The sequence below is a fragment of the Mixophyes fleayi genome, chromosome 11 (genome assembly GCF_038048845.1).
Source record: "Mixophyes fleayi isolate aMixFle1 chromosome 11, aMixFle1.hap1, whole genome shotgun sequence".
In the NCBI taxonomy this organism is placed as follows: domain Eukaryota; kingdom Metazoa; phylum Chordata; class Amphibia; order Anura; family Limnodynastidae; genus Mixophyes; species Mixophyes fleayi.
In genome coordinates, this window is record NC_134412.1 from 17,180,171 (window position 1) to 17,207,720 (window position 27,550).

At 40.5% G+C, this 27,550-nt stretch overlaps 1 protein-coding gene across 1 annotated transcript; it reads right to left on the bottom strand.

Annotated features, from left to right (window-relative positions):
• Positions 1-12,402: 12,402 nt before the first annotated feature.
• Positions 12,403-21,639, bottom strand: LOC142107584 (uncharacterized). Its single transcript, XM_075191091.1, has 2 exons — positions 21,570-21,639; positions 12,403-15,619 (listed from the first exon to the last, which is right to left on the bottom strand). Exon 2 carries the CDS (start codon positions 15,438-15,440, stop codon positions 12,585-12,587), a length of 2,856 nt encoding a protein of 951 aa, XP_075047192.1. The 5' UTR covers positions 15,441-15,619; positions 21,570-21,639; the 3' UTR covers positions 12,403-12,584.
• Between the last annotated feature and the right edge of the window lie 5,911 nt (positions 21,640-27,550).

Consider the following 27,550-nt stretch of genomic DNA (forward strand, 5'->3'; position numbering starts at 1 on the left):
CTTCTATCACAACTTCAAAGAGCAAACTCTCAAATAAATCTATATAACTGTCCGTTTTCTCATCAGTCTGCAATTTCTCTTGAAGCCATGATTCAAAATTCCCTGTGTTGTTTCCTTCTGATCTTGCTTCCTCTACCAGAAGAGACGAAGAAAGGAAACCGGCTTTGTTAATCCCGCGTCAGTGCAGAAAACATTTAATTGGCTTCAACACAGGTTTGATATCGAGCAGAGCGGCGGATTAGAGAGCCACGCTGTGAGATGTTTAATGTGCCCTGCACAGTACATTATATTTCTAGCTACATAACTGAAACCATTACAGGGAACTGAAACAGTTTCACAACCCGGGATGAACTCTTCGAAAAATTTCTAATTAAACTCAAATTCACGATTTGCGTCCAGTTCCTTAAAGCTTAGTGCTGAGTGGTAGCGATTTCCCGACATATATATTAAAATAACAATATGCTGTATAGGAACTGGCGTACAGAACCTCACAATGTATTCAGTTACATGTTAGTTCCAATGTTCGAAGAAGTAGAATAGAATAAAGAGACACTGCAGCAATGTTTGTGATAGACTTTGTGTTAACTCCCTATATCTGTTTATCTATCAATTAGGAAGCAAGCAAAACAATGGAACAAATCTTCACCTTGGCAAACCCTGGCACTGCAGAGGGTGTGTGTGGGGAGGGCGGATTTAAAATGTGAGAACAGATTTAGACTTGTCCGAACTCAACTATAAATTGCAGTGCAAAAATAAAGCTGCCCAGTATGTGTTGGCTGCATGCAAAATAGCCAGTACTTACCCTGCATGTAAAACAATAAATGCACATTCGCCCATTGCATTGCACCATGGTTTGCCCAGGAGCAAATTTGCTTCTTTTTTTTTCCTTATACTTTATTCATGACTCTATATAAGGCTCATTGTGAGATGAATTTGTGGCTGCCTCCATGTAGCAAAACCTCCCAACATTGAGAATCACAAAATCAGGGCAAAATAAGCCTACAAATGTGGACAAAAAAAATAGTTAAAACCCCACCCACTTGTTGATAAGCCCCACCCCTTTTGCAGTCCAGGAATCGGGATCCAGAATCGTGATAGTTGGCAGGTTTGCAAAAGCAGAAACTACATAAGTGGTTTAAGTCTGCTAGCATGTTTTTTTTAAACCGATTTTATATACAAGCCTTTTTTCAATGAGTTGTTGTAACATATATGTTTTTATTATCTGGTTTTAGAGCCACTTTAAGTCACGGAACCAGTGATATCTGCAAGCTTCTAAGTAGAGATGCTTAAATTTGTTTCAATGTGGTCCATCAATCTGGCTCTAAAGTTCAATGCATTGTTTCCCAACTTCAGACTTCAACCCCCCTTTAACAGCCAGGTGACAGGCAATGTTGACACTTAGGCTGAGTACACACTTCAGTGTTGTCAGACGATTATCGGCCAATCACACGATAAACGACCGTTCGGCCTGATGTCGCATTAGTGTGTACACTGCAACAATGAACGATTATCGTTCCAAAGCACATTGTATCATTTCATTTGATTTCATAAACAGACTAAAAATCTTGTTCAACGATGGAACGATGTCGTTCCGATTCTGCAGAGTGGATGCGCTCAGGACCGGCAGTGTCCTTAGATCTCTATGGAGTGTGCAGAGTCAGGTGAAGAGCACAGATTTGAAAGTAGATCTTGTAAAACTTGTTTAATGTGTACACATGACTTGGCACGCTGATCGGGACTTTTTTATTTTTCTATCAGTGGTTGGTAAAATTGCTATAGATAACACATGGGGGATACATGTTCTCTAGTGTGTACCCAGCCTGAAACCAGCTGTGCCATGGAAGTGGTGAGCGAGGTAGGTTAGACAATCCGACAGACAGGGGAGATGGACAGAAACTGGAATATGTAAATTCCTACCCATTGCTATCCACCAACTTTCCACCACCTGCCAATCTCACACCTACCACACTGTCTACCACCTTCTAGTGAAGCTAACACTTATCTCATTAGTTTTACATCCTCACTCTTGCACAATACACACATATTCTCCACTCACACTCATTAACCTTATCCGTTACCTCTACGCCCTTTCTCTCTGTATACACTGAGCTTCTTGTCTCGGTTACACATTGCACTCTCACTTCTCATATTTCAAATTTCATTCTGAAAACCATTGTCTTCTCCCTGCCATCTATTCACCATGACCGGAGTCCAAAGTTTTGACCGCTCAAGACAACCGCCCAGAACGACTAGGCCTACAATGATCACACCCACCAAACCATACTGCCCAACATTTGTGAATGAAGATTCGGGACACACACGAGAAGGTGGGGTGGTTGCACGGCACAAGGGCCTGGTCACATCACGTTAGTCGGAAATGCTGGTACGCCCCGGTCGCCTCCCCCATGGTTCTTCCCCTGTCTGCAGTCTCCATATGAGAGGGCACAGACCGCAGTGATAGGTATTGATAAGGGGAGACGTTAATTTGGTAATTTTCTTGCGACAAATGTATAATATAATAAAGTCTCCCACCATCTACATATCTACTGCCTGAGACGAACGATTTTACCAACAACAGAGAAAAATAAATTCCTGTGTACACACTGTACACGTTTTACAAGATTTACCTCCAGGAGGTAAATGTATGAACCTCCGGATTCTTCAACTCCGGCGAGTTCAGCGTCTTCAGCTCTTAAATTTAAAGCGGAGCTGCCTTGTAAAGGGAGACTTCCCTTTACAAGGCCGCTCATCTGTCATAACCATCGGCTGAAATAATAGTGACTCTGCACACTCCATAGAGATCTATGGACACTGCCGGTCATGAGTGGTTACACACTGCAGGACTGTACCCAGCTTAACAGGCGGAGGAACGTTCCACGGGTGCCCAGACCGCTATTATGATTAGAAGGATTCAGCTACTATCTGCGCAATATTCCTGGTGTATAGGTTACTGAAAAGTAGTTTAGTTTCCTTTAGAAGAAATCTGTGTATGTTTCTACTTTAAGTTTATTTCCTACGATTCTGCTTCAGTGGGGCCCCTTGTTAATAAGTTACACATGGAATCCCTGGCAACAGGTAATTGTCACGGAGTACTCGTTACCTCCTGATGGAATACACATCTGAGCTAAACAGGAACTTTGAAATCTAAGATCTGAAATTATTCCTCCCTATTAACAGACTCTGCACTGCTGTGAGAAGCTGAACTCCGTAATAAGCAATTACAAGTGACAAGTTTTATTCTCGTTAAACACCCTATGTATTTGTATTTTATATTTTTGATGGTTTTAATATGTTGTTTATAGTGTATCATTAATAAATAACTTCACCCAAACTTTTGTATGCGCTGCAATCATTTGGCGCTTCCCATAAAAGCCAGTGTATTTGAGCAAATATAGGCGCCTTACGTCACAAAACAACATTTTCACTGCGGGGGGTACACTTTACCACATTCAGAATTATATCTATGTATTTCATGATTAATGGGGGACACTTATTAAAAAAACAATCCAGCTATACAGCCTGTATTTCAGGGCAGATACACGTAGGAGCTTGTTATCCCCCCTGGTTCGTTTACTTCAGACGGCAGCTTGAGAGGCTGTGAAAATAGGGATCATTAATCTCTATAGCGGATGGGGTGTCACTATACACTGACAATTTCCCAAACATTTCACAAACCATGAACTCTGCATGTTCCTCTCGTTGTTTGTCAAGCATTGGGGAAATTGTCAGACTATACTGACAATGCGATTAACTATAGAGATCAATAGAGAGAATAGTTATATATAACAAATCTTATACATTCCCCTTTGGCCAATTGAGGTGTTAGGAAGTATGAAGTATGAAAATGACCAACAGCTGATAATCACATCACACAGTTTGTATTAATAAAAATAATATTTTGCTCTCTGTACTGGGTGGAGGCCTCATGGATTATCTCTTGTTGAACTAATATGTTCCTTCAGCCTCTAATACCACCTCTATGCAGAAGACACCCAAATCTAAAGCTAGGTACACCATACACGGTTTTCGCCCAATAATCGGCTCAATCAGCTGACATACGACGCTCGTTCAAAAGTCGGGTCAGTGTGTGTAGTGACGCGATGGTCGAAAGTCTGCCCAAATGGACGATTGTTGCCTTATTTGGTTGGTCGTACCGTTTAATATTTTTGTTCCAATCTCGTTTCCGCTGTGTAGTGTGTATAAACTTCCGACCGATCCACAACAGTGAGTACGAAATTACAGTCATTGCTCTCGACAACATGGCTGTAAAAAGTCGCTAAAGGGACGTCCGCTCTTCCCTTTATCGTCCTAAACAAGGCGAGTGTGTATGCAGTCCATGGACCGAGCGATCGGAACATCGATCGCATGTAAAATCGCTCGGCATAAAAAGTTGGTTGAAATTTCTGTAGTGTGTACCCAGCTTAACTCTCCTCCCTGACCTCTCTCCTTCTGGGGAAATAAAAACGTATTTTGGTATGTGGGCGCAATATGAGAGGAGGGAAAGCCCCAACCTGCCCACTGCTAGCTTCACCCATCAGAAGATGCAAGTTTTTGCCATTTCGCAGTCCCATTGAGGCGCTAATTCTTGCGCTTCCTGTAAAAATGGATGCGAGACATCACAAAGCATCATTTGCTTGTTTATATTTGTAGCTTTGTGTGCTACCTATACTTTCTTACAAGCAGAGGATTCAGGGATTAGTTTTATTACCGGGAAGACGAGAGCTCAGTACAAATAAGTTTGTCAGGGACATTGGGAAGAGTTGCAGAGAACTGAAAAATTGAAAAATACCAGTACAATCACTTACATGGGTGAGACTTTAAGCCAGATCTCTTTACAGCCGAGGGAAACAAGATATTGGGGCTTCTGACAGCATTAAACACAGATTTACACAACTTCAAGTAAAAAAGAAGATGTATAAAGCTGTCTTCATATTACGCTGTATTTTGTAAGGATTATATCTTTATAAATATTGTAAAGCAGTTTTTTTATTTTTAAAAGGGCGGGCGACCCCAGCTGCATTGAGATTGGCCATGGGATTCGGCAACAGTGTGACCTACCTGGTTGAAGAGTTCACCCCACTATTAGGTTATCGGCTGAAATGCAACCTTGGGATGACTACGCTAAATATTATTAACACTCCAAAAATGAGTATGCTTATGTCCGCATGTAGATTTTTGGGTATCGTTGACAGTCGTCTCCCTGCACCAGGAGAGGGAAGGGGGGCAAGCATACTGTAAGCATACTGTAAGGGTGTGTTTACATACATGTGACTCAATTAGACATGGACACATACACCTATCAAGAGGGTATATTTTGCATTAGGGCAAGCAACAAGATTAACAATGATGATGATTGGCTAATTGTGTATTAACCCCTCCAGTTCATAATGCTTAAAATATTAGCATTTACTTGAACGTGCCCTTACTGTACCTGCCCTACGTTTGCACTCTCCTTGCCTCCCTCGATTCGCCTCTTTAAGTGTAATTCCCCAATTGTAAGGCGCTACGGAATATATTGGTGCTATATAAATAAATGATGATGATGATGATGATGAAGTCGTCGTATACACACAATGTGATTTACACGGCGTACAGAGCTTTTTTTTGTGCGCACGCGTAGTAGTGAAATTTATATTTTGCTCTACACAAATAGACTCTCACCTGACTCTACACAAGACCCTAAATTTGTTGAAATATTTTGCTTATCTTTATTATGACTGGTCTATTCAGAATTAACCATTGGCTTAATCATACTTACCTACTTTCTTCAGCTTCCTTCCGGGAGCCAGCCAGTGGAGGGGGGCGGGGCGGCCAAAATCGCGTAATTTCGGCCCCGCCCCCTGCTAAACGCCGAGATTCCCGATTTGGGATCTAATTCTGCCCACTTCACTAGGAAGTGGGCACTTCCTAGTGAAGTGGGCAGAATTCGGGAGATTGCACACTCGCCCGGGAGTCCGGGAGACTTTTGCAAAATGCGGGAGTCTCCCGGACATTCCGGGAGAGTTGGCAAGTATGGGCTTAATAGGTCAAACTGGCAGTCGTCCTATGAATACGGAACACGTCAAAACCAGTCTGTTTACAAGCAATCCTAATTAACAGTGTGTTCTAAAACAATAACGTCATTCATCAATAAAAAGGTTCAGCAAAATCTGACAAAGTTGATCAAGACGTAATAGTAAATGAAATCATTTCACAAGACAAGTCACCTGCAGGTCATTACGTCCGAAAATCAATCACCCTTAGTGACTGTGTTTTTCACATTTCACATGACCACACAGTGACTTGTTGTAACCCAGTCTTTCTTTGTCCCTTGTTGGGCACAACACCGTCTGTGTTACACGGTGTCAGAGAAGGAACTACAATTCCCATCATCCTCTGGGGCACCAGAACAGAATGTTAAAATTAAAGTGCAACGTTATATAATTATAATGAAATATCAGAAACCTATTTAGTGACTATTCTTGACAAATGAAAACATGATTAAAAAATATATGTCTGCTCTTAGTTATTTACTTGAGACTGTTTTGCATCATTTTAATTAGGTCCAATGTAAATATTATGGCATCTCTAAGTAACGTTTGCTGTGATTACAGCGTATCATATCATTGCACGTCTTGTACTTCCTGGATTAAACAATACCTGGGGGTAAATGTATCAAGCTGAGATTATTACTGAAAATCGCTCGAAATCACCAGCGATTTGAAGTCGCAATATATAATACATTTGTGATCCTGACATAACAAAATCCAATCTCCGGTTATGTGTGTCGATTTTAAAACACCTATCCTGCCGGAGGTTTAGCCAAACTTGCCGGAGATTTAACAGGAACAGAAACTCACCCGAAATTCAACAGAAAAAATAAGCATGGTGTTAGAGGTATCTGGCCTCCCTTAACATAACAGGAGACACAATCCTAGTTTTTAGGGTAATAATGATTTCTTATATAGAGAGGAGCAAAAATTATTATTAATTATCTTACTGTGGCCAAATTATTTTATGAATAAATTAGTGGGTCAAATTTCATTAATGATTATATGTAAAGGAAATATTTTTTATTTTATTATATTATAGTGGAATAATAACCATTACCAGTGGTACAGTAATAGTTTTTTTTCTGATTTGGCAACACTTAATAATACCAGATAGGGTCATAATTTAAAGTACATACTTAAGGCACAATTTATTCATAAAATAATTTGGCCCCCTTAAGATAATTAATAATAATTTTTGCCCCACTAAACAAGGAATCTAGGGGCGAGTTTGCAAAATCAACGTTTCCTACATAGGGCGACTTGTATTCTTAGAATGGACACAGACGGCGGTTTATAGCGTTTCCATTGTGGTTACATCACTTTACTGATCAACTTGAACTTTTATACATCGGCGGGTACAAACTAGCCCGAGAAAACCGCTGAAAAGGGCGAATTGCAGCTTGATAGCTGCAATTCGAATTTTACCCCAGAATTCTATCACAGAATTGCAGTACAGTATTTACGGTAGAGCGAATCTATGTTCAAGATTTATCAAAGAAGCAGTTTCAGTTCAAGTTTTTAAATCTACTTATAGTTTAAAGGGGATTTCCAGGCATTAGGTATTTTTTAAACCAGAAGCTTAGAACGGATGACGACACGGTCATAGACTTCTAGGAAACAGCTCCTTTCTTGTGAATTTAATTACACTTTATCACAGCAAACAAGGGATTCCTTAAGCTTTAATTGATTAGCCAATTACTTACCGTTATTAATGTCTCACAGCAATTAAAACATATATAGCAACAATGAATGCTGTCATCAACAGATATTTGCTCTTAAATGTCTATATTATAGCGACATGCCGGTATGTACAGATGTAAGAGGATCCAGCCTATTGGAAGAACCATATAATTTGGTGGGGCGGTCAAATGAAGACTGGCTCCCTAAGAAACCAGTTGGGTGTTTCAAGTGTGTTGGGAAGAGGTGTATTATATGTGGCCATATTTTGAACAAGACAAGAGAGGCCCTGTAGCCAAACGCACTTAAACGCAATTTATTTGTATGTGTTACAATGCCCTTACTTATTAGGGGTTAAAGTGTTAAGCTCTCCGGCAACAGCTACTATTTTTTCTCCCTCCTTTACAGACGAGGCACAGTTGTCACGAAAACATAGTGGTCCGCGTCTAATACAAGGCGCTTTCGCTGATTGGCCTCTGGTTACTTTCCCTTTCGTTGCACTTTGTGGCTCTTGGTCCTTTTGTGTAGTGGACCCCTTGTCCTGCTTTGCGTGAGCTTCATGTAAACTGCACAGGACTACTAATATTATTCTGCATAGCTCTGAATATAATTCTCAGTATCGGTTACTTACTTGTGTGTGTCCGTCCTTGTATGTGTGCGTATCTGTGTTTGTGTGTGTTCCATACATGTGCGTGTACCCGTCTATTTGTCTGTCCTCCATGTTTGGCATGGGACAGTTGAGGGACATGGAGGAGGTGGCCGTGCGTCATTTAATGTATCTTTGTATTTTACGATCATTTAATACCATAATTTAGTTGAAAAGGGAAAAAAAAGTATGGCCTCTATCTGGCATCAGTCGCTGTGAGTTACTGTCACCTGACTACCTGCCAATTAGATTCCCCACATGGGGTTACATCATACTTGCCAACTCTCCCTGAGTGTCAGGAGACTCCCTGAAATAGGGGTGATCTCCCTCACTCCCTGAAGAGTCTGGCATTCTCCCTGATGCTGAGCCAGTACAAGACGTGGTTGGCTTCGCCATCTGTGGCATGATGATACAGTTCAGAATTTGTGTCCTATGTCCATGTATTGATGCCTATGGAGGTGGCCATTTTCATGGAGACCAAGATTTAATCAAAGACTGACAGGTAAGAAAACATGACTTCAGTAATGGAGACAGAAATGTAAAAGACACTTCAGTCTCTAGAGATTCATTAGCTGCTTTTCTTTAACGCATAATTGCCTATTTTCCTGGAATGTCCAGGAGACTCCCGCACTTCTGGAAGACCTCCCGGGCTCCTGGGAGAGCAGGGCAACCTCCCGGTTTTCATTCTTGCAATAGATAAGTGGCGCGGAGGGGGGCTTAATGACGCAAATATCGCATCATCTTAGCCCTAAATTATGCAATTTGTCAAGCCCCGCCCCCGCACGCCCACCTCCCCCAGGATGTCCCTGAAGCCAATGAGGAAAAGTTGGCAAGTATGGGTTACACTTTCATTAACTAAACTGGTTTCTACTGAGCGCTGCTTGTAAAATATCTGGGCTTATACAAGGAAACAATCAGAGGCTTTCTCTGCTGTATGACTGGGGGTCAGGGGCTATTTGAGGCATCTGATAAACCTCTGATATATTTAGGCCACTGGCTCTAATAGAGTTGAAACCTGAAAGTCAGCAAAAAATTCCGGCTGAATCAGCATCCTGCTTCTATTAGTCGGGTCTCTGGCAGACTATTCAGCCTGAAAAGCAAAGTACAGACGTTCTGTGCGGCTGCCAAGAGGTTAAGATGAATGATTAAGAATCCCCTAAGCACAATATAAAACCCTTCTCATTACAACACATCTGTGACTGCTGGACTACATCTCCCACAATCCTCACCCAGCACTAATACAGTACACTAATCAAATGCATTAAGTATAAAGACAACCCCCTTAAGAAGTAACAGTCTGTTAGTGGTCGCCCCCCCTGTACCTCTCCCACCACTTCCCGTGCCTTTGTGTAAATTTCGGGTTCCCCCAAAAACAGTGAAAAGTTAGAAGTAGCAGTATGAAAAATGTAACGGGAATGTAAGTAAAATAGAATTTAATAGTTTTACAAACAAGGCGATAGGTGAAGTGGTGGGATGGCCCTTCCCCTACTTCAACCATTGCCCCAATATCATACCTACTTTTTGGACTTTCCCCTACAGGAGATCCCAGAGGTGTGGTTCAAAGGACACGTGTGTGGGGGAGGGCTTGATGACACTATAAATCATGGCCACGCCCCCAGCTGCGCAGTGAAATAATTGAGTCAGGGGCGGGGCTACTGACGATGCAGCAGGGAGAGGCGTTGTCTGGCCCTAATCTCTGGGGACCACTCCCCAAAATTCTGGCATGTATGCCTATTATCTACCATATTAGCTTTACTGCGACCACAGTAATTCTATCGCAGACCAGTTATCTAAATCTTGTGACATAGCCAGAGGTCCCTGGTTCCCCATTAACGGAGCAAAGCAAAAAACAAAACAAAAATGAGCACATTTGCACCTTGGCGAAACCATATTGCACTGCAGGTGGAAAATTTAAAACGTGTGTACAGATATAGCCTTTTTATTACTATGGTGTGTAAACACAGGTTTTTGGATCGCTGCTTAACGCCAAAATAAAACCCTGATATTACTGCAATTTACCATTAAAATAGAGCTGTCCAATGCTGTAAGAATGGTCTTAGGGCATCTCTGGTACATCTGCAACTGGGATTCCAGTTATGTTTGTCAAAATAAAGAAATATATAAAAATATATAAAATATATATATATATTTTCCCCTTATGAAAACAAAATCAGCTTTATTTAAATAAATCAATCATCATCATCATTTATTTATATAGCGCCACTAATTTCGCAGCGCTGTACAGAGAACTCACATCAGTCCCTGTCCCGTTGGGGCTTATAGTCTAAATTCCCTAATATAGACACACACACACAGACAGACAGAGAGGGAGAGACTAGGGTCAATTTAGATAGCAGCCAGTTAACCTACCATTATAATTTTGGAGTGTGGGAGGACACCGGAGCACCCGGAGGAAACCCACGCAAACACGGAGAGAACATACAAACTCCACACAGATAAGGCCATGGTTGGGAATCAAACTTATGACCCCAGTGCTGTGAAACAGAAGTGCTAACCACTGAGCCACCGTGCTGCCCACAAATAAATATGAATATCTTTTGGTAAACGCCTTCTGAGATGGCGATAGTGGTATCAGGATTGCGCTGGTACATGTACTGCCACGATCCTTGTAAAACAGGCAAGGTATTTTTCAGTATAAGTAATACAGTACTAGCCACATATGGCGTCATTTAGCAAAATTGCACCTTGGCTAAACCATGTTGCACTGCAAGTGGGGGGGGGGGGCAAATGTAAAATTTGCAAGCATATTTATACTTGGTGTGTCCTAGCTCAACTCTAAATTGCAGTGCAAAAACAAAGCAGTATTTGTATGTTACATGCACAAAATAAATAAATACATTTGTCCACCCCCTTGCAGTGTAACATGGTTTGCCCAGGAGCAAATTTGCTCAATTTTTCCCTTTGCTCCTAACGCTAAATGACGCCCTCGGTATCTTAGACAGCGGCTGATAACGAACCACAGTACGGGCGGCTTCCGTTGCAAATTCATGAGCAGTTTGCATTGCGCCACTGAGAGAATAAAGCAGGAACTTCCAAATCAGGAACTCTGTGAAATATATTAATTTCATTATTATTTCATGTTTACTCATAAGAGAAAACGTCCCCGGAGGTTTTCAGAATAAATCACGTCTGTGGTTACGTCATCGTGTTTATCTACATGAAGCTGCAGTCATGAGAGTTTTCTTTTCCTTCAGATGAACATATAGAAAGTAAGAGCCTTCGGGTACAGATGGAGCTGAATTTCTTATTAGGCAAATTGGGAGCATATATGAGGTTATGAAGGAGATAGAACAGAGATTAAAATAGACACTGCTGGTATAAAGCATCTGAGCACACCATGCGTCGGTGGTTCCTGAAGCACTACAATTCCCAGCATATCATGTTGACTAAGTTGATTATGTATTTGAAACACTGCTCAATAAATATTACCTTATAAAGCCTAGAGAATACAAATTAATGGTAATAATTTCATATAATATGCAGAAAAATAGAGATTTTATAGAGAAGTTATTAAATAATAAATAAATGGTCAGTACACAATAACACCCCCGCCCCCCAAAAAACCAAAATGCTATGTGGTCCAGCAACTGCTAGTTACACCCTGGTTAGGGGCTATAGGTGCCAACTATCAGTGACACTTTGTAAAATCATTTCCCCTTTATTAAGAAACAGTCCCACATAGGTTTATTATTTTTTACTTTAAATAGCAAGTTAAGTACCTTGAAGTGTCCTACAAATCATTATCTCCTTTTCAAAATCTCTCTAGAGGGGCATCAAGCATGGCTGCCAGTTACACAAACACAGGCTCACAGCTCTTGGCATGGAAAGACAGATGGGGGGCAGGATTTTACAGTGCACAAATATGTTCACTTACGTGTTTATTCACTGGCCATATCACTATCACAGCTGAAGTTGGTCGGTCAGTGAGGTCATCATTTCCTTTTAATAGAAGGTGTTTTAGAAGTGCAATGTTGTTTGTACACTGTTCTTAAATGAACTGTAATTTGAATAAAAGTTGACCAGAAATTGAGATCTGATGGAGCACCCTTTATTGAAATTCCTAGTAACAGACCTTTTTAATGACATGGCTGTAAACACTATGGTATCACTAGCAATGCAATATTTGTCTTACAATACATTGCTCTGCAATGGTTTCAAGGTTCCAAATGGAATGTTCGCGGTAATAGGAGAGACAACACATTGAGGCATCAGCTTGTTATGAGGGGGCTCACTTCATTACTGCTCAATAACCTATTTTCAACATCTTCTGCGTTCCCACCCTTCAATGCTTTTACAAGTTTGGCCCAAAACAGCTTTTGCGCCTCAGGTTCTTCCGGCCAGGTGTTGTAAGTCTTCTTCAGCATCACCTTCCTCATCCTGTGGTAGGTGGAGAGCTCTCTGTCCGGGATATGCTCTAAGAATATTAGGACAAGAACGTCTCTCATTTCATCGAACAGTTTATAACTGGCCAACTGCATCTCCATAGAGCACCATTCACTTTGAAGGTAGCTCCTACTCACCACGCAGAGGGTCTTTCGACTGTTGTGAATACTGTCCACAATGTTGTCTACTATGTCCCTGCCGAGTTGAAAGTCCCGGTGGTGTAGGCAAAGTCGAAGTCCTCCGGAAGGATTACAGCTCTCCAGCATAGGTAGCATCTTTTGATACACCCATTCTTGATCCTGAGTGTTGTAGGACACAAAGGCATCGTACTTGTAGAGATCCTTGTCCGACTTCCAGTGTTCGTGTAGCCAGGAGATAAAAAGGAAGTAGTTATACCTGATGCGCCAGTAGGACTTACTGTAGATTATTGGTATGAATATGAAGAACAACAAGGTGATAGAAGTGCAGCAAAATAGTGTTAGTTTGATGTTTTTAAGGTCACATACATGGTCATTAATATCAAAATCATGAAAGTAAGAATGTGGATGTTGGGGACACGTTAAATTATAGGCATACACAACCTGCACTTCGGACTGGTTCAACCACATTTGCAGTTCTTGATTATTACAGGTGCAGGTTAGCGGACATTTCTGTAAGTCCAGATACTTCAAGCTGGTCATATTTTTTAAGATTTGAACATTTATATGCCGTAAACCATTCTTTGTTAGCTGAAGTTTTCTTAGATTGGTAAGGTTTAAAAAAACATCCTTTTTCAAAGTCTGCAGACACAGGTTTTCCAGGTTCAAGACGTGTAGGTTGACTAGGTTCTTAAAAATGCCTGGTGGGAGGTTTTGGACTCCGTTACAGTCTTCCGCCAAATCAAGATGCGTCAACTGTGTGAGGTCATCAAATACGTCAGGACTTAGCTGCGTCAGTCTGTTCCATGATAGATAAAGAGATCGTAGGGCGGTCAATCCTGTGAAGAACCCTTTCGGGATGACCGTTAAACCGTATGGCTGCTGATCCTGGAGCTTCAAGTCATAGACATTTTGAAGTTTAGAGAAGGGTGAAAAATAATCTCCGAATGATTCATAACACAGTTGATTTGACATAAAGTCTACAACCTGCAAAGTTGTCTCCACACCGTTGAACATCCCTCCGCTAATACTTTTAATCTGATTTCTATCCAGATAGAGTTTGGAAAGACATTTCAATCCATGAAACGACCCATTTTTAACCTGGGTAATCTTGTTGCCTCCAAGATCCAAGATGTGGAGATTCACCAGATCGTGGAATACATTTTGAAAGATAACAGACACTCTGTTGTTCCTGAGATTAAGAGTTTCGAGTTTTTTTAAATCCATAAATGAGCTTTGGTATAAATCTGTTATCAAGTTATTATCTAAACGCAGTGTCCTCAGCTCTTCTAACCCAGCAAAAGATTTCTCGTTCAAAAAAATGATATTATTGATGTTTAATTTCAAGTGTTTCAAATTAGGAGCAAAGGCAAAAGCATGGGCAGCCACCGTCCATATCCTATTATATCGAACAGAAATCAATTCCAACTGTAGAAACTTGAATGCATTGTAGCAGTTTATCAATTGCTTTAAGAGATTATGTTCCACAATCAAAGACGTAAAGTTGGACTGCCTCAGGAATGTCAAACAGTTGATACTTTTAAGCCTATTCCCCGATAAATCCAAGACCTTACTCAAACTACAATGTTCAAGAACGTTTTTTGTCAGATTCTTAATACCGTTCTTAAGTAAATTTAAGTCGGAAATATTCTTATCTCTTAAATAATTACACAATGTACTCAATTTATCAGAAGTGTTTAAATGCAAGCCGGAATAGTCTATCTTCTCTGGTTGTATGCTGGAACTCTCCAGGAATTTCAGAATGTCAAAGTGCGGATTAGATGCTATTGTTAAATAATTAACATTACTCAGATTGACTTTTTGCAAGGAAAGGGAGGTCATATTATTGTATGAGAGGTCAAGGTATGTGATGTTGAGGAACAAATCCTGGTGGCAGTTCAAATCCTGTAGGTGGTTTTTGCAGAGGAAAAGTGTCGTCAAATTGCTTGGGAGTCTGTGTGTGTGAGCCAGGAGCTTGATGTTGTTACTGCACAGAATGAGATATTTAAGTTCTCGCAACGGTTGAATAGATTGTACAACTTTGCTGAAATTGGACAAGGAATTGACTGACAAGTTGAGACTTCTTAATCCAAGGACTGGGCTGAAAATATCAGGATGTATAAAAGCAATGGAGTTCTCTTGAAGGTGGAGGTATTTTAAGCTTACCAGCCCGTCAAACACCCCCAAGGGTAGACTATATATATTATTATAAGACAAATCCAAGTTATCTAAAAGCGCCAAATTATCAAAGGCTCCAGAGTTGATCGTATGCAAGGAATTATTTATCAGACTCAATTGTAGAAGATTAGGTAAATGTCCAAAGCTTCCACGAGGCAACACTTTGATTGTGTTGAGCGATATGGTGAGATTCTTGGTGGCACTGGGAAGGTCGGACACAACATTGTGTATTTTCACCTCGAGCCGGTGTGTGCAAAGGAAAGTTTTGTCGCTTTCAAACATTTTAATGCAATTTCTATACCCATAACCAGTGACTGGTGGGATGAACAAGGCTGCAAACAGCAGGGTGACCGAGCGGAAATTCATTCTTCCTGAGCAGCCAACCAGAGCTTCAGGTTATCAGATCGTATTATGGATCATCTTCATCAGCCACTAAGGCTTACTCGTTAGGCTGGTTGGCAATAGAATTTTTGTGTCGAAATGTAAAAATTATATGCAAAAATCCGATAATCCATAATCATGTGTTCCTCCAGAAGACAAGTTCCCTACAGGAGATAATCAGAGAAGTTATGGTCTGTTTGTTATTTATATATTATACACAAGTAATACTAATATATGTATAAACTCGTCTGTACAAACAGAGGGAACTTATTTCATCACTACAGCGTTAATTAGGTATAATGCCACCAAGGTGGCTTCTAATATACTGTATGTAATGTATTAATATATTAGAAGTCACCTGATCTGTGACTTGTATGAAAGCTCTTGTGAATTATATTGTCATGAAACTACTCGTTCACTTATACTATCCCTTTAATTTACAGTAGTGGGTATATTGTCCCATATATCATAAGCAAGATAGCACTGTACAATTATGTAATGACTTTTTTGATGATTATAACCTTTGTTTGGCCACCCACTCACTACCTATTACTAGAAACTACTAGATGCACAGGAACTTATGTGTGAAACACACTCCTGATACACATGTCTCTTTCAGTCATTTAGTTTTTCCTTTTTCTAATATATTGAGTATTTCAGAGTCCCCTATATATATATCCAAAGAAAAATTAGGTATTACAGTGCTAGCAACATATAAAGTTGCAATAAATTGTGAATATAAGTCCACAACCATTGATGGCGTTAAGGCCCTCGTGTATACCTTACATTCATTCCGTTTTAGATAAGGCGGCAGCCGTCTTTCAAATATACATGTTGTTGACACTTGTAAAATGCAATAATACAGAAGTCACCCTAATGGTGAAGCATGTATGAGCATACGCAGGGGTTAATATAATATCAATTGGCCCTGTACTTTAAAAAATGAACGATCAGGATTTATCGGTAATTACCAAGTCTACTATTCCATGTGGTGGTGATATTGGTACCTCTTGGTGTCCAATAAACAATTAATCAGAGAGAGAAAAGTAATATAGTATAATAAGATTCAAAAACCTTTAATAAACAATATGAAGTAAATGTGCATTCTATGAACAATAAGATAGTTAACTGAAAGTGTTTCAGGGAAGGTTCCAAATCTCTTTTGTTATGGGGAATCATTAATAACCCAGATAGTCCTGTATTATAAAGGGGAAATCCGTGAAAAATATTCTATTTTAAAATATATGAACAAATATTAACAGTGTAATAAAAATATATTTTTTTACATTAAATACATACATAAATATGCTTTTAATGCATATTGCACATAGCCTTTGTAAAGTCTGTCTTACTTGCATACACATGTTATGTGCCTCACATACGTGTATTCACTAAAAGAAAGACTATGCTGTGTCAGTCATCACTATCATTCAGCACCTACACCTGCCCTGTAGCTGGGGCAAATGATTCTGCTGAAACTAAACGTACTTACGAGAATCCCAAGAACTTGATTTGGCCGCATCTGCGTCAAAATACCCTCAGCACGTCCTCACTGTACTACATTAGTCCAGCCCTTCCTTCCCCGAGTGAATAGCAGGCAATTGCGTTCATTGAACGTAGATTTGTAGAAAACTTCACTGACGATCTTATGGAGAATGGCAAAGGTAATTGCTCAAACTCTGTTAGCAAACAAGGATACGTACATGTAACCCATCCTAATCGGAGCCCGGTGGGCAGCCTACCGCCACTTGTCCCAGGCATCCGCCAGTGCTGTAATAGAGATACAAATATATATTCAAATATATAAATCTGTTTTGTTAGTCGTCTTTATATTGCATTGAGGGAGTGAGAGGGAGGACCAATCACAAGCTGCAATCTCTCCCCTTCCCCACTTCCCCAGATTTTTGAATTAGCTGTGGGAGGAACCATAGGGCCCGGGCCTTCAACTTAGGCTTCCACTAAATCTTTTAATAGGTGACAGTGCAGCTTTAAATTTTGCACAGCACTATATACAAATATTGGTGAAGGTTCCAATTTTTTTTTCTTCAATCAACATATTTTATGCCACATGTCTAAAGTAACCGTGGTTACGTAATATATTCATTCTGTGTTCCTTGTCTATGCTACAGAAATGAGATTGTGTTTGCACTATAACGGACAGGAAAAAAATGGTAAAGTACATGAATCAAGGACACAGATTTAAATAAGTGCATTCTGCTCTGCATTGCTATTGTATTATGGTTATATTATATTCTTTCTGTATATTTTACTGATACATTTTAAACTGAAAATAAGTCAGTGCCTTCTTTATATACTGAAAGTCAGTGACATGTTCAAATTAGAGATGCTCAGGCTCGGTTTTCTGAAAACCGAGCCCACCTGAACTTAGGGGATCCTTTGTAGGCTCGCGAGCCGTCTCGGTACTTTCGCACGTATTCGGATCTGAATCGAGGCAAAACGTCATTGTTGTGTTGTCGGATCTCGCAGGTTTTGGATTCCATAAGTACCTCCCTCCCCAGGAGATCCAGCGCCATTGCTTACACAGAAACAGGGGTAGCAGTGTTCTTGTCACTCTCCAGTCTCCAGTGCCACTGCTCACACAGAAACAGGGGTAGCAGTGTTCTTGTCACTCTCCATTCTCCAGTGACATTGCTCAGTGCCATTGCTCACACAGAAACAGGGGCAGCAGTGTTCTTGTCACTCTCCATTCTCCAGTGACATTGCTCAGTGCCACTGCTCACACAGAAACAGGGGTAGCAGTGTTCTTGTCACTCTCCAGTCTCCAGTGACATTGCTCAGTGCCACTGCTCACACAGAAACAGGGGTAGCAGTGTTCTTGTCACTCTCCATTCTCCAGTGACATTGCTCAGTGCCATTGCTCACACAGAAACAGGGGCAGCAGTGTTCTTGTCACTCTCCATTCTCCAGTGACATTGCTCAGTGCCATTGATCACACAGAAACAGGGGTAGCAGTGTTCTTGTCACTCTCCAGTCTCCAGTGACATTGCTCAGTGCCATTGCTCACACAGAAACAGGGGTAGTAGTGTTCTTGTCACTCTCCAGTCTCCAGTGACAAAGCTCAGGGCCATTGCTCACACAGAAACAGGGGTAGTAGTGTTCTTGTCAATCTCCAGTCTCCAGTGACACTGCTCAGTGCCATTGCTCACACAGAAACAGGGGTAGTAGTGTTCTTGTCAATCTCCAGTCTCCAGTGCCATTGCTCACACAGAAACAGGGGTAGCAGTGCTACTCTCCACTCTCCAGTGACATTGCTCAGTGCCATTGCTCATACAGAAACAGGAGGGGTAGCAGTGTTCTTGTCACTTGACAAAAATTGACTGGAAATGGTTGGAAATTAATGTTATTGAGGTTAATAATATTGTAGGGATAAAAAAAAGCCAAATTATGTGATTTTAGCACAAAAATATAAGGATTTTAGACAAAAATCGGGATCCAAAACCAAAACATGCGAGGGCGGTTTTGCCAAAACCAAAACACGAAGTTAATCCAGATCCAAAACCAAAATCAAAACACGTGGGTCAGTGAACATCTCTAGTTCACATGAAAAGCCGGCTGGAATTGATTTCAATATTGATTGAATATTGAAGCATTGATTACCGTATTGGAAAACATTTCCCAATGGACATGTTTTAAGACTTTGTGACCTTTTTTCGGAAATACCAGAAGTAAGTCTGTGTCATATCACTGACCTAGGTAATAGTAGTCTATCCTACACTGGGTTATCTGAATGCTGGATGCTAGGATTGACAAGCATTACAACAAAGATACTAGCATGTGCAGGTAGGTGGTAACTTCTAGTGACAAAGAAAAGCTGCACAATATTCTATCGGTCGGAGGCACTGACTGCTCTGCTCCGAGTGTGCACTCACACTTAAAAGCATGCACGTGCTCTTCTTATGCATCATGAAAGCACAATGCATAGGTTAATATTCCATGTCCACTCGCTATAAAAAAGCATGGGTGGTCATAAAAGGGTTAAACTATATTACACTCTCTCATTATTTATTTATTTATTTATTGACTTGTAATGTGTAGCATTTTTTATATATAAATATTTTATAGATTAGCAAATTATTTGGTAAATAGACCAAAAATGCTATTTAGAAAACATACAAAAGCTCTGATTAGACAAGTAAAATTAAATTTTAGCTAAACAAAATGTTATTTTAGCAAAATTAAATTCATTTTATTGCGCCTATGACTCAATAATGAACTAAATTTATTAGTTTAAACTTTTTTATTCCAATAATCATTTTAGAACAAATTAACAGCGTGGTTGTTATGTGGTGTTGTGGGGAGGTTTCCTGCCAGCAGTCAAACAATTGTTTGCAACCCCAAAAATTATGTTTTCAATATTCGTCGCTCTGTCGCTTTGTGGTCTAATTAGGTTACTTTTTTAGTACTAAATAACTATGTAAGATTTGGAGGCCTTACCTTGAGAGCTGTGGAAGATATTCGCCAACAAACAAAGAAATAAAACCCACTTTTATATATAACGTTTTGGTGATTGTCACTTATTTTTCAAAGAACATTTTTGCAATATTGCAAATATACTATAGCTGACATTTAATTAAATGTATAAATTGTACATCTTTTATTTAAGGGCACCCTTAATTCTAATGGGATTATATCAGGACAGGTCTTATCTTGAATTGATAAAGTCAAAATAGGACAAAACGTCTGCATTTGGGTGAATATTTTAGTGACAGGCTGACATCCCAGTGGTGCTGTGTCTCCTTCTATGTGATCCATTAAGAACTCTTCCTTTTTGAAGACAAGGCACAGGGAAGGGTCATAAACTACAACCGCTCTGTTCAGTTGTGCCAGTGAGTCGGTCTCTACTCCTATTACATATTGTCACTAGGGAATAACTTAACACATTCTTTCTCCCCATTCACGTGATTGCAAGCTTATCCTTTGACACACTGAGGTTTTCAGCATTATGCAATCATCACCCTACACTGATTTAGAGCCTGATTCATTAAGGAAAGTTCAACACAATTAAGTGAGGCAAAACCAGGTTGCATTGGAGGGGAAGATAAATTTAAAACGTGAAGGCAGATTTATATTTGGAGTAGGGCATGTCCTACATCAACTTTAAATTTCAGTGTATAAATAAAGCTATGAGGTATTTGTGTGCTACATGAAAAAACAACGGACAGTATTTTCCTTATGTGCAAAATAATGAACTAATTTGCACCTCTTGCATTGCAACATGGTTTTGTCCAGAAAACTTGAGTAAGAAAACATACTCAATTTTTTGCTTAACTTTCCTTAATGAATCAGGCCCATAAACTGCATTTAACAAATATGTACACATAGAACCTGTGTCTGGCTGGGCTGTGGGGAGGGGGGTATCTGTACCACAGTGAGTTACCTTGGGCTGGGTCACTGGGCTATCGGCATTCAGTGGCGGATCCAGGGGGGATCCTTTTTGACAGCTGCCTTAGCTGTCAAAAAGGGGCGGGGACTAAATCGCCCCCTCCCCCCTAAATCGCCCCGGGTAAAATTATTTTCTTGATCTGCCCCTGCCTATATTCTCTTTTGCTTTAAAATGTTATTAATAAGCTCCTAAGCAGAGTCTCGGCTAAGATTTTAATAGAACTATCACAGAATTACAAAGGAAACAACCAAACGCTATTACATGTGGGAAATCTGTGCAACACAGATCAGTATGCAATGCAAAGGAAATAACAAAATATCTGCATGGTATTACAGACCAGTGTATAAAAGTGCATGGCAGCATATGATATCACACAGTAATAGTGCATGGACTGACACTCATAAGCTATCACTACATAGTGGCTACATGTTACATGGTAACAAAAGCAATATATAGAATCTACTCTCTTCTTAACAGCTCAATGTCCACTTGTGTAACTATAAAACAAGAACTTTACTAAACATAACACATAATACAGTATGATGAGTCTGATAGAAGTTAGTTCCCACATGTTTGGGGAATCTCGCTGTAATAAATAGATTGTTTCCTGTCCCAGCACCCAACACAACTGGTACTGTTAGTAGTCTACATATACACAGCCAGTACAATCACACTGTACACTAATAATATTCTCTACTGAGGTCTCCTACCCTCTCTGTGATCCCGGGCCCACCTCTATCTGTCCTGCTCAGTCATTGTCCTGTCACCTCTGCTGTCTGTTGTTCTGAAATTTAAACAAGGAAGTTCTGCTCCCTTTATAAAAGCAGCACGAAGTTTCCACCTGACCTGATCTATCAGTTTCACATTACTCAGTGTAGACTGCGGAGAGCTGATTGGTTGCTATAGGCAACATCTCCACTTTTTCAAACCCACAGCTTGATAAGTTTACCCTCTGGAGTTTCAGGTAAGAGCTTTGATACCAGAGTTTTCTACGGTGACTTAAAAACAGGCAAAAAGAAGCACCTTATAGGTGACCTATTTAATATGTATATATTTGAAGTGAATACAAGACTTTGTCTAACAATCTTTTTATACCACGGACCATACAGCAGACAAGGGATCAACATTTGTGAGCAGAGGAATGTTGGTTTCAACATCAACATAGGAAAGGATTCTTTACTGTAAAGGCTGTAAATCCTAACCACATTAGATGCTGATGACAAATTTACTAACATAATTTGAAAATGGATTGAATGCCTTTCTTACAAGTAATAGTATATGATTCTATGGGGAGACGTATGTGGGGTTAGACGTGTGTGATTTCTACACTAAGTGGGATTTTCTCACAAAGTGGACGAAAATGCAGACAACACAGTTGGCCAAACATTGGACTACATTTGACTTGATTTTACTCCCAGCAATAAGCTGCATCTTCCACAGCCTATTTCTGCACTACTTGTCTATTTATATGGAAGACTGCTAAGAGGTAATTCTTAAAATACCCTTGCTTTTTGCTTTTACCCCTTTTATCACAATGTTTCACAAATTGCTTTTCTTAGTCTCATTTCATGGCATGATCTTTAGGACTGTGTCATCTTTCACCCCTCCACCAACACACAAATTTGTTCATATTGCACCTGCATTACTCCACTCACCTCTATTTAACACTCATGAACTGTTATCCTATTTATTATCTCTAACAAGTACAGCCTCCACCTGTCGCCAGAAAATAAAAGGCCACACATCTTACAATCCCCTTGCCTATCTTTCGCTCACTCTGCTTCTATTAGCTGGTGATATATCACCTAATCCAGGTCCCCCACACTCCTCACACACACATACATCTGAGCACTACCGTTCTATAGCAAACCTCAAACACATCACCTGTCTCCCCTCTCTTCCCAAGTCCTTTAAATGTGCCCTTTGGAATGCACGCTCTGTTTGTAACAAACTTACCTCCGTTCATGATCTCTTCCTCTCAAAAAACCTCAACCTTCTGGCAGTAACAGAAACATGGCTCATGCAATCAGACACTGCCTCACCTGCAGCACTTTCACATGGTGGCCTCCATCTCACCCACACCTCCAGACCTGAAGGCAGACAAGGAGGTGGGGTTGGACTACTTCTCTCCCCACAGTGCACGTTCACAGTTCTACCAAATGTCCCATCACTCACGTTCACATCTTTTGAAGTACATGCTATTCGCATTTTTAATCCATTCTCCCTACGTGTTGCGGTGATCTATCGTCCCCCTGGAGCACACAAACAATTTCTTGAGGATTTCTCTGCATGGCTCCCTCACTTCTTATCTTCAGACATCCCCACCATCATCATGGGTGACTTCATCCCCATTGATAACCCACCTTCCAAAGCTGCTTCCAAACTACTCTCTCTAACATCCTCATTTGACCTCTCCCAGTGGATTGAATCATCTACTCATAAGGATGGCCACTGCCTTGATCTTGTTTTCTCTAGACTATGCTCAGTTTCTAATTTTATTAATACACCCTTCCCCCTCTCGGATCATCACCTTATCAGCTACACTCTCACCCCCACTGCTCTAACCTCTCTACTGTCTAACTCAACCAAGCCTCCTCATACTCGTAGAAATCTTAATTCTATTAATCTTCAACAATTTTCCACCTCTCTCCAACACTTTCTCTCCCCTATCTCTACATTCTCATCCCCTGAGATGGCAGTACCTCATTTTCACCTAACCTTAGCAACGGCCCTTGATCAAGTGGCTCCAGCGACACTTCATACTACACGTCGACTTCGATGTCAACCGTGGCACACCAAAGCAACACGAAATCTTCAAAAACTGTCCCGTAAAGCAGAACGTCGCTGGCGTAAATCTCGAAGCTCTAATGACTTCTTCACATATACTTCTGTCTACCACTCCTATCGAAATGCTCTGGACACTGCAAAACAAACATACTTTCAATCTCTTATCTATGCTCAGGCTTCTAACCCCAAACGCCTTTTCAATACATTTAATCATCTTCTCAATCCTCCCACCCCGAACCCTCCATCTACTATCAGTGCTCAGGATCTTGCTTCCTACTTCAAGGACAAGATTGACAAGATCAGACTAGAAATGGTATCCTCTTCCTCAACAAGCCATCAGCTCATTTCCTTCCCACTACCCTCTGACACCCTTTCTTCTTTTGACCCCACAAATGAAGAGGAAATTTCTACGCTCTTCTTATCTTCCTACTCTACCTCCTGTCCTCTTGATCCTATTCCCTCGCAAATTGGTAGATCCCTGTCTTCTGTGCTCATTTCACCTCTAACTCAAATCTGTAATCTCTCACTCTCTACTGGCATCTTTCCATCACTATACAAGCATGCAGTGATAACTCCTATTCTAAAAAAACAAAACTCCGACCCAAACTCTCTCTCAAATTACCGTCCCATCTCTCAGCTCCCTTGCCCCTCCAAGCTTCTAGAGAGACTTGCCTACACTCGCCTCACACGCTTTCTTGACGCAAACAACCTGTTGGATCCTCTTCAGTCTGGCTTTCGTTCTCAACACTCCACAGAGACTGCGCTGACCAAGGTTGTTAATGATCTGATCACTGCTAAGACTGAACGCCATTACTCTCTCCTAATTCTCTTTGATCTCTCGGCTGCATTTGACACCGTTGACCACTCTCTTCTCATACAAACGCTGCAATCCCTAGGTCTTCAAGACACAGTTCTATCCTGGTTCTCATCTTACCTCTCTAATCGCTCTTTCACTGTTAATTTCTCTGGAGCCACCTCTGCTCCGCTTCCCCTATCAGTTGGAGTACCACAAGGCTCGGTGCTAGGTCCTCTGCTGTTCTCTATCTATACCGCTTCTCTTGGAAATCTAATAAGTTCCTTTGGCTTTCAGTATCATCTCTATGCGGATGATACCCAAATCTATCTATCCTCTCCTGATATCTCGACATCTGTGTTGTCCCATGTAACTGACTGTCTTTCTGCCATTTCATCTTGGATGTCCTCTCGTCAACTCAAACTTAATCTTTCTAAAACAGAGTTAATAATATTCCCACCCGCCAACAAGAGCATACCTGACATTTCTATCTCTGTTGATAACATGACCATAAATCCCACCCCACAAGCTCGCTGCCTAGGTGTAATCCTTGATTCACGCCTATCCTTTGTTCCCCACATTGACTCTATATCTAAATCATGTTACATACATCTAAAGAACATTTCCAGAATCCGCACATATCTCACACAAGACACTGCTAAAACCTTAATTCATGCACTAAGCATCTCCCGCATTGACTATTGCAATTCCCTCCTTACAGGTCTTCCCAAAAACAGACTCAAACCCCTAAAATCTATTTTGCATGCTTCGGCAAGACTGATTTTCCTTGCAAATAGCTATTCCTCTGTTGAATCACTCTGTATGTCTCTACACTGGCTGCCTGTCTTCTACCGAATCCAATATAAAATACTTTTACTAACCTACAAGGCCATCAACAAAGCTGCACCAACATACATCTCCTCTCTTGTCTCAAAATATCTCCCAACTCGGCAACTCCGTTCTGCAAAAGATCTGCGGCTCTCATCCACCCTCATTACATCCTCCCATTCCCGGTTACAGGACTTTTTTCGGGCTGCACCCACTCTATGGAACTCTCTCCCTCGCACAATAAGACTCTCCTCTGTTCTACAAACTTTCAAGCGTTCTCTGAAAACCTACCTATTCAGACAAGCTTATAATATTCCTCAACCACCATCTTAACCTTACTACCTTTAGCCTGTTACACAATTTCACACAAGACAACTACCCCCGGACCAACATTGTTGTGTGACAGGATCATTTAGCTTATGAGTCACCTTACCTTTGCAGTCTGGCTGGGCCAAGATGCAAAATGTATACTTAACCTCATGTGTCAATCTCCCATTGTCCCATAGATTGTAAGCTTGCGAGCAGGGCCTTCTCACCTCTTTGTCTGTTTTACCCAGTTTGTTTATTAGTTTATTACGTTTGTCCCCAATTGTAAAGCGCTACGGAATATGTTGGCGCTATATAAATAAATGATGATGATGATGATGATGATATGTAGCTATAATTAGTGGAGGGCACTCTGGTGTTTTCTTGCAGTTTGTCAAATTGCTACTTCTGGGATTAGGAAGAAATCCCTTTTTCCCTAAAAGCTGCTGAATTTAAATTAGTGACTGTCACAATGGGGATTTAATCTGGATCAACACAATTGATGGACCTGTTTTTTATAACATTCCCAGATACCATGTTGTACTGATCAGTGATGTACTGTACGGAATTTAACTCATATAGATGTCATTTACCCTTACATTCCACCCTTTTGTGCCATTAAAGCACAATAATTAATTTCATATCCAAATTAATGAGTTTACTTATTTCACTTTCATTTAACTGTTTCTCCTTTTGCATAGACCTGTGAATAATAACTACTTGACTCTTACCATAATGTGTCAAATGTGCATCCTGTTGGTTGATTGTATTAGCCATCATATTCAAGCAATATTTTTTTAAAAAAAATATAAGCAAATATGATCTTACTATAGCACCTACAAATATTATAATCTATAGTATCTGAGGACTCCAAGCGTTGCCTTGATACAGTAGTGCAGTAACTGTCATAGTGTGTTCAGCTCGATGGAAAATGTCCTTGGTAATATCAAGGACAAATTACCTAACAACAGTTTTCTGATTGAGTAAAGCAGTTTTATTACTAACACTCTTCAGTATCCCAGATAACACTTGCAACTCTAGTACAGTATCGACCATAAAGTGGATTTAAATAAGCCAATAGTGTTCTCAAGGTGAGGTTGACCATTTAATAATTCCTGACTCTCCCAGGGGGGCAAAGTTTGAGTGTTTCTGATGACAGGTTGGAGGTAAATAACAACTTGATGATCAATCTATAGAAAGCCAACGATGTGCTTCCTACATAAGTATTGTAATTGGCAATCAGCAACCAGTAGTCAAATCTCCAAGAATAGATACAAGAGATAACTGTCCTGATTCTGGCAGTCCAGATTTTGAGGCATTGTCCCGCACAGTGAAGATTTTGACCTTACTGCATGGACAGTCATGAGGTATGTCCACACTTCACACTGCTTTACCAATTTATCCCTGCCAGCAGCTCTTAACCTGTTGCAATGTCCCCTCATTTTACAAAACTATTTTGTGGCTGGAGCTGGGCTGCCCTTTATTACAGAAGGAACTCCTGAACACGTCTTTGGGACAGATTCAATTCGGCTACGTTAGTCTAGCATTAGTAGTATTACCTTTAATATGATCATTTTAATCAGGATTTTTACTCGCGCAAGCAAAACTCAGCGTTACAATTACTGTACTAACGGTAATACACTTTACCGTACTGATGGTAATAGTGCGCAGGCCTCGTTATTCCTAGAATAACGCGGCCGAATTGAATTGGCCGCTTTGTGTGTGTGCCCCATGTAAATTGTAGTTCACACATGACATTTTTTACACAAAAACTTTCTGCACACAGACACCTGGAATAAGAGGAAATAAAAGTGAAAATATATCTCAGTTCATGAAAAATGACACTTAAACACACAAGAACAAGATGAAGTCAGGAAGTATGGTCCCCGTCTCACCAAAATCTGAGCAGAGGTCATGCCCCTGACAAATGCAGTTAACCCCAACTGATTCAGGCACTTGAAATAGGGCAATATTAAC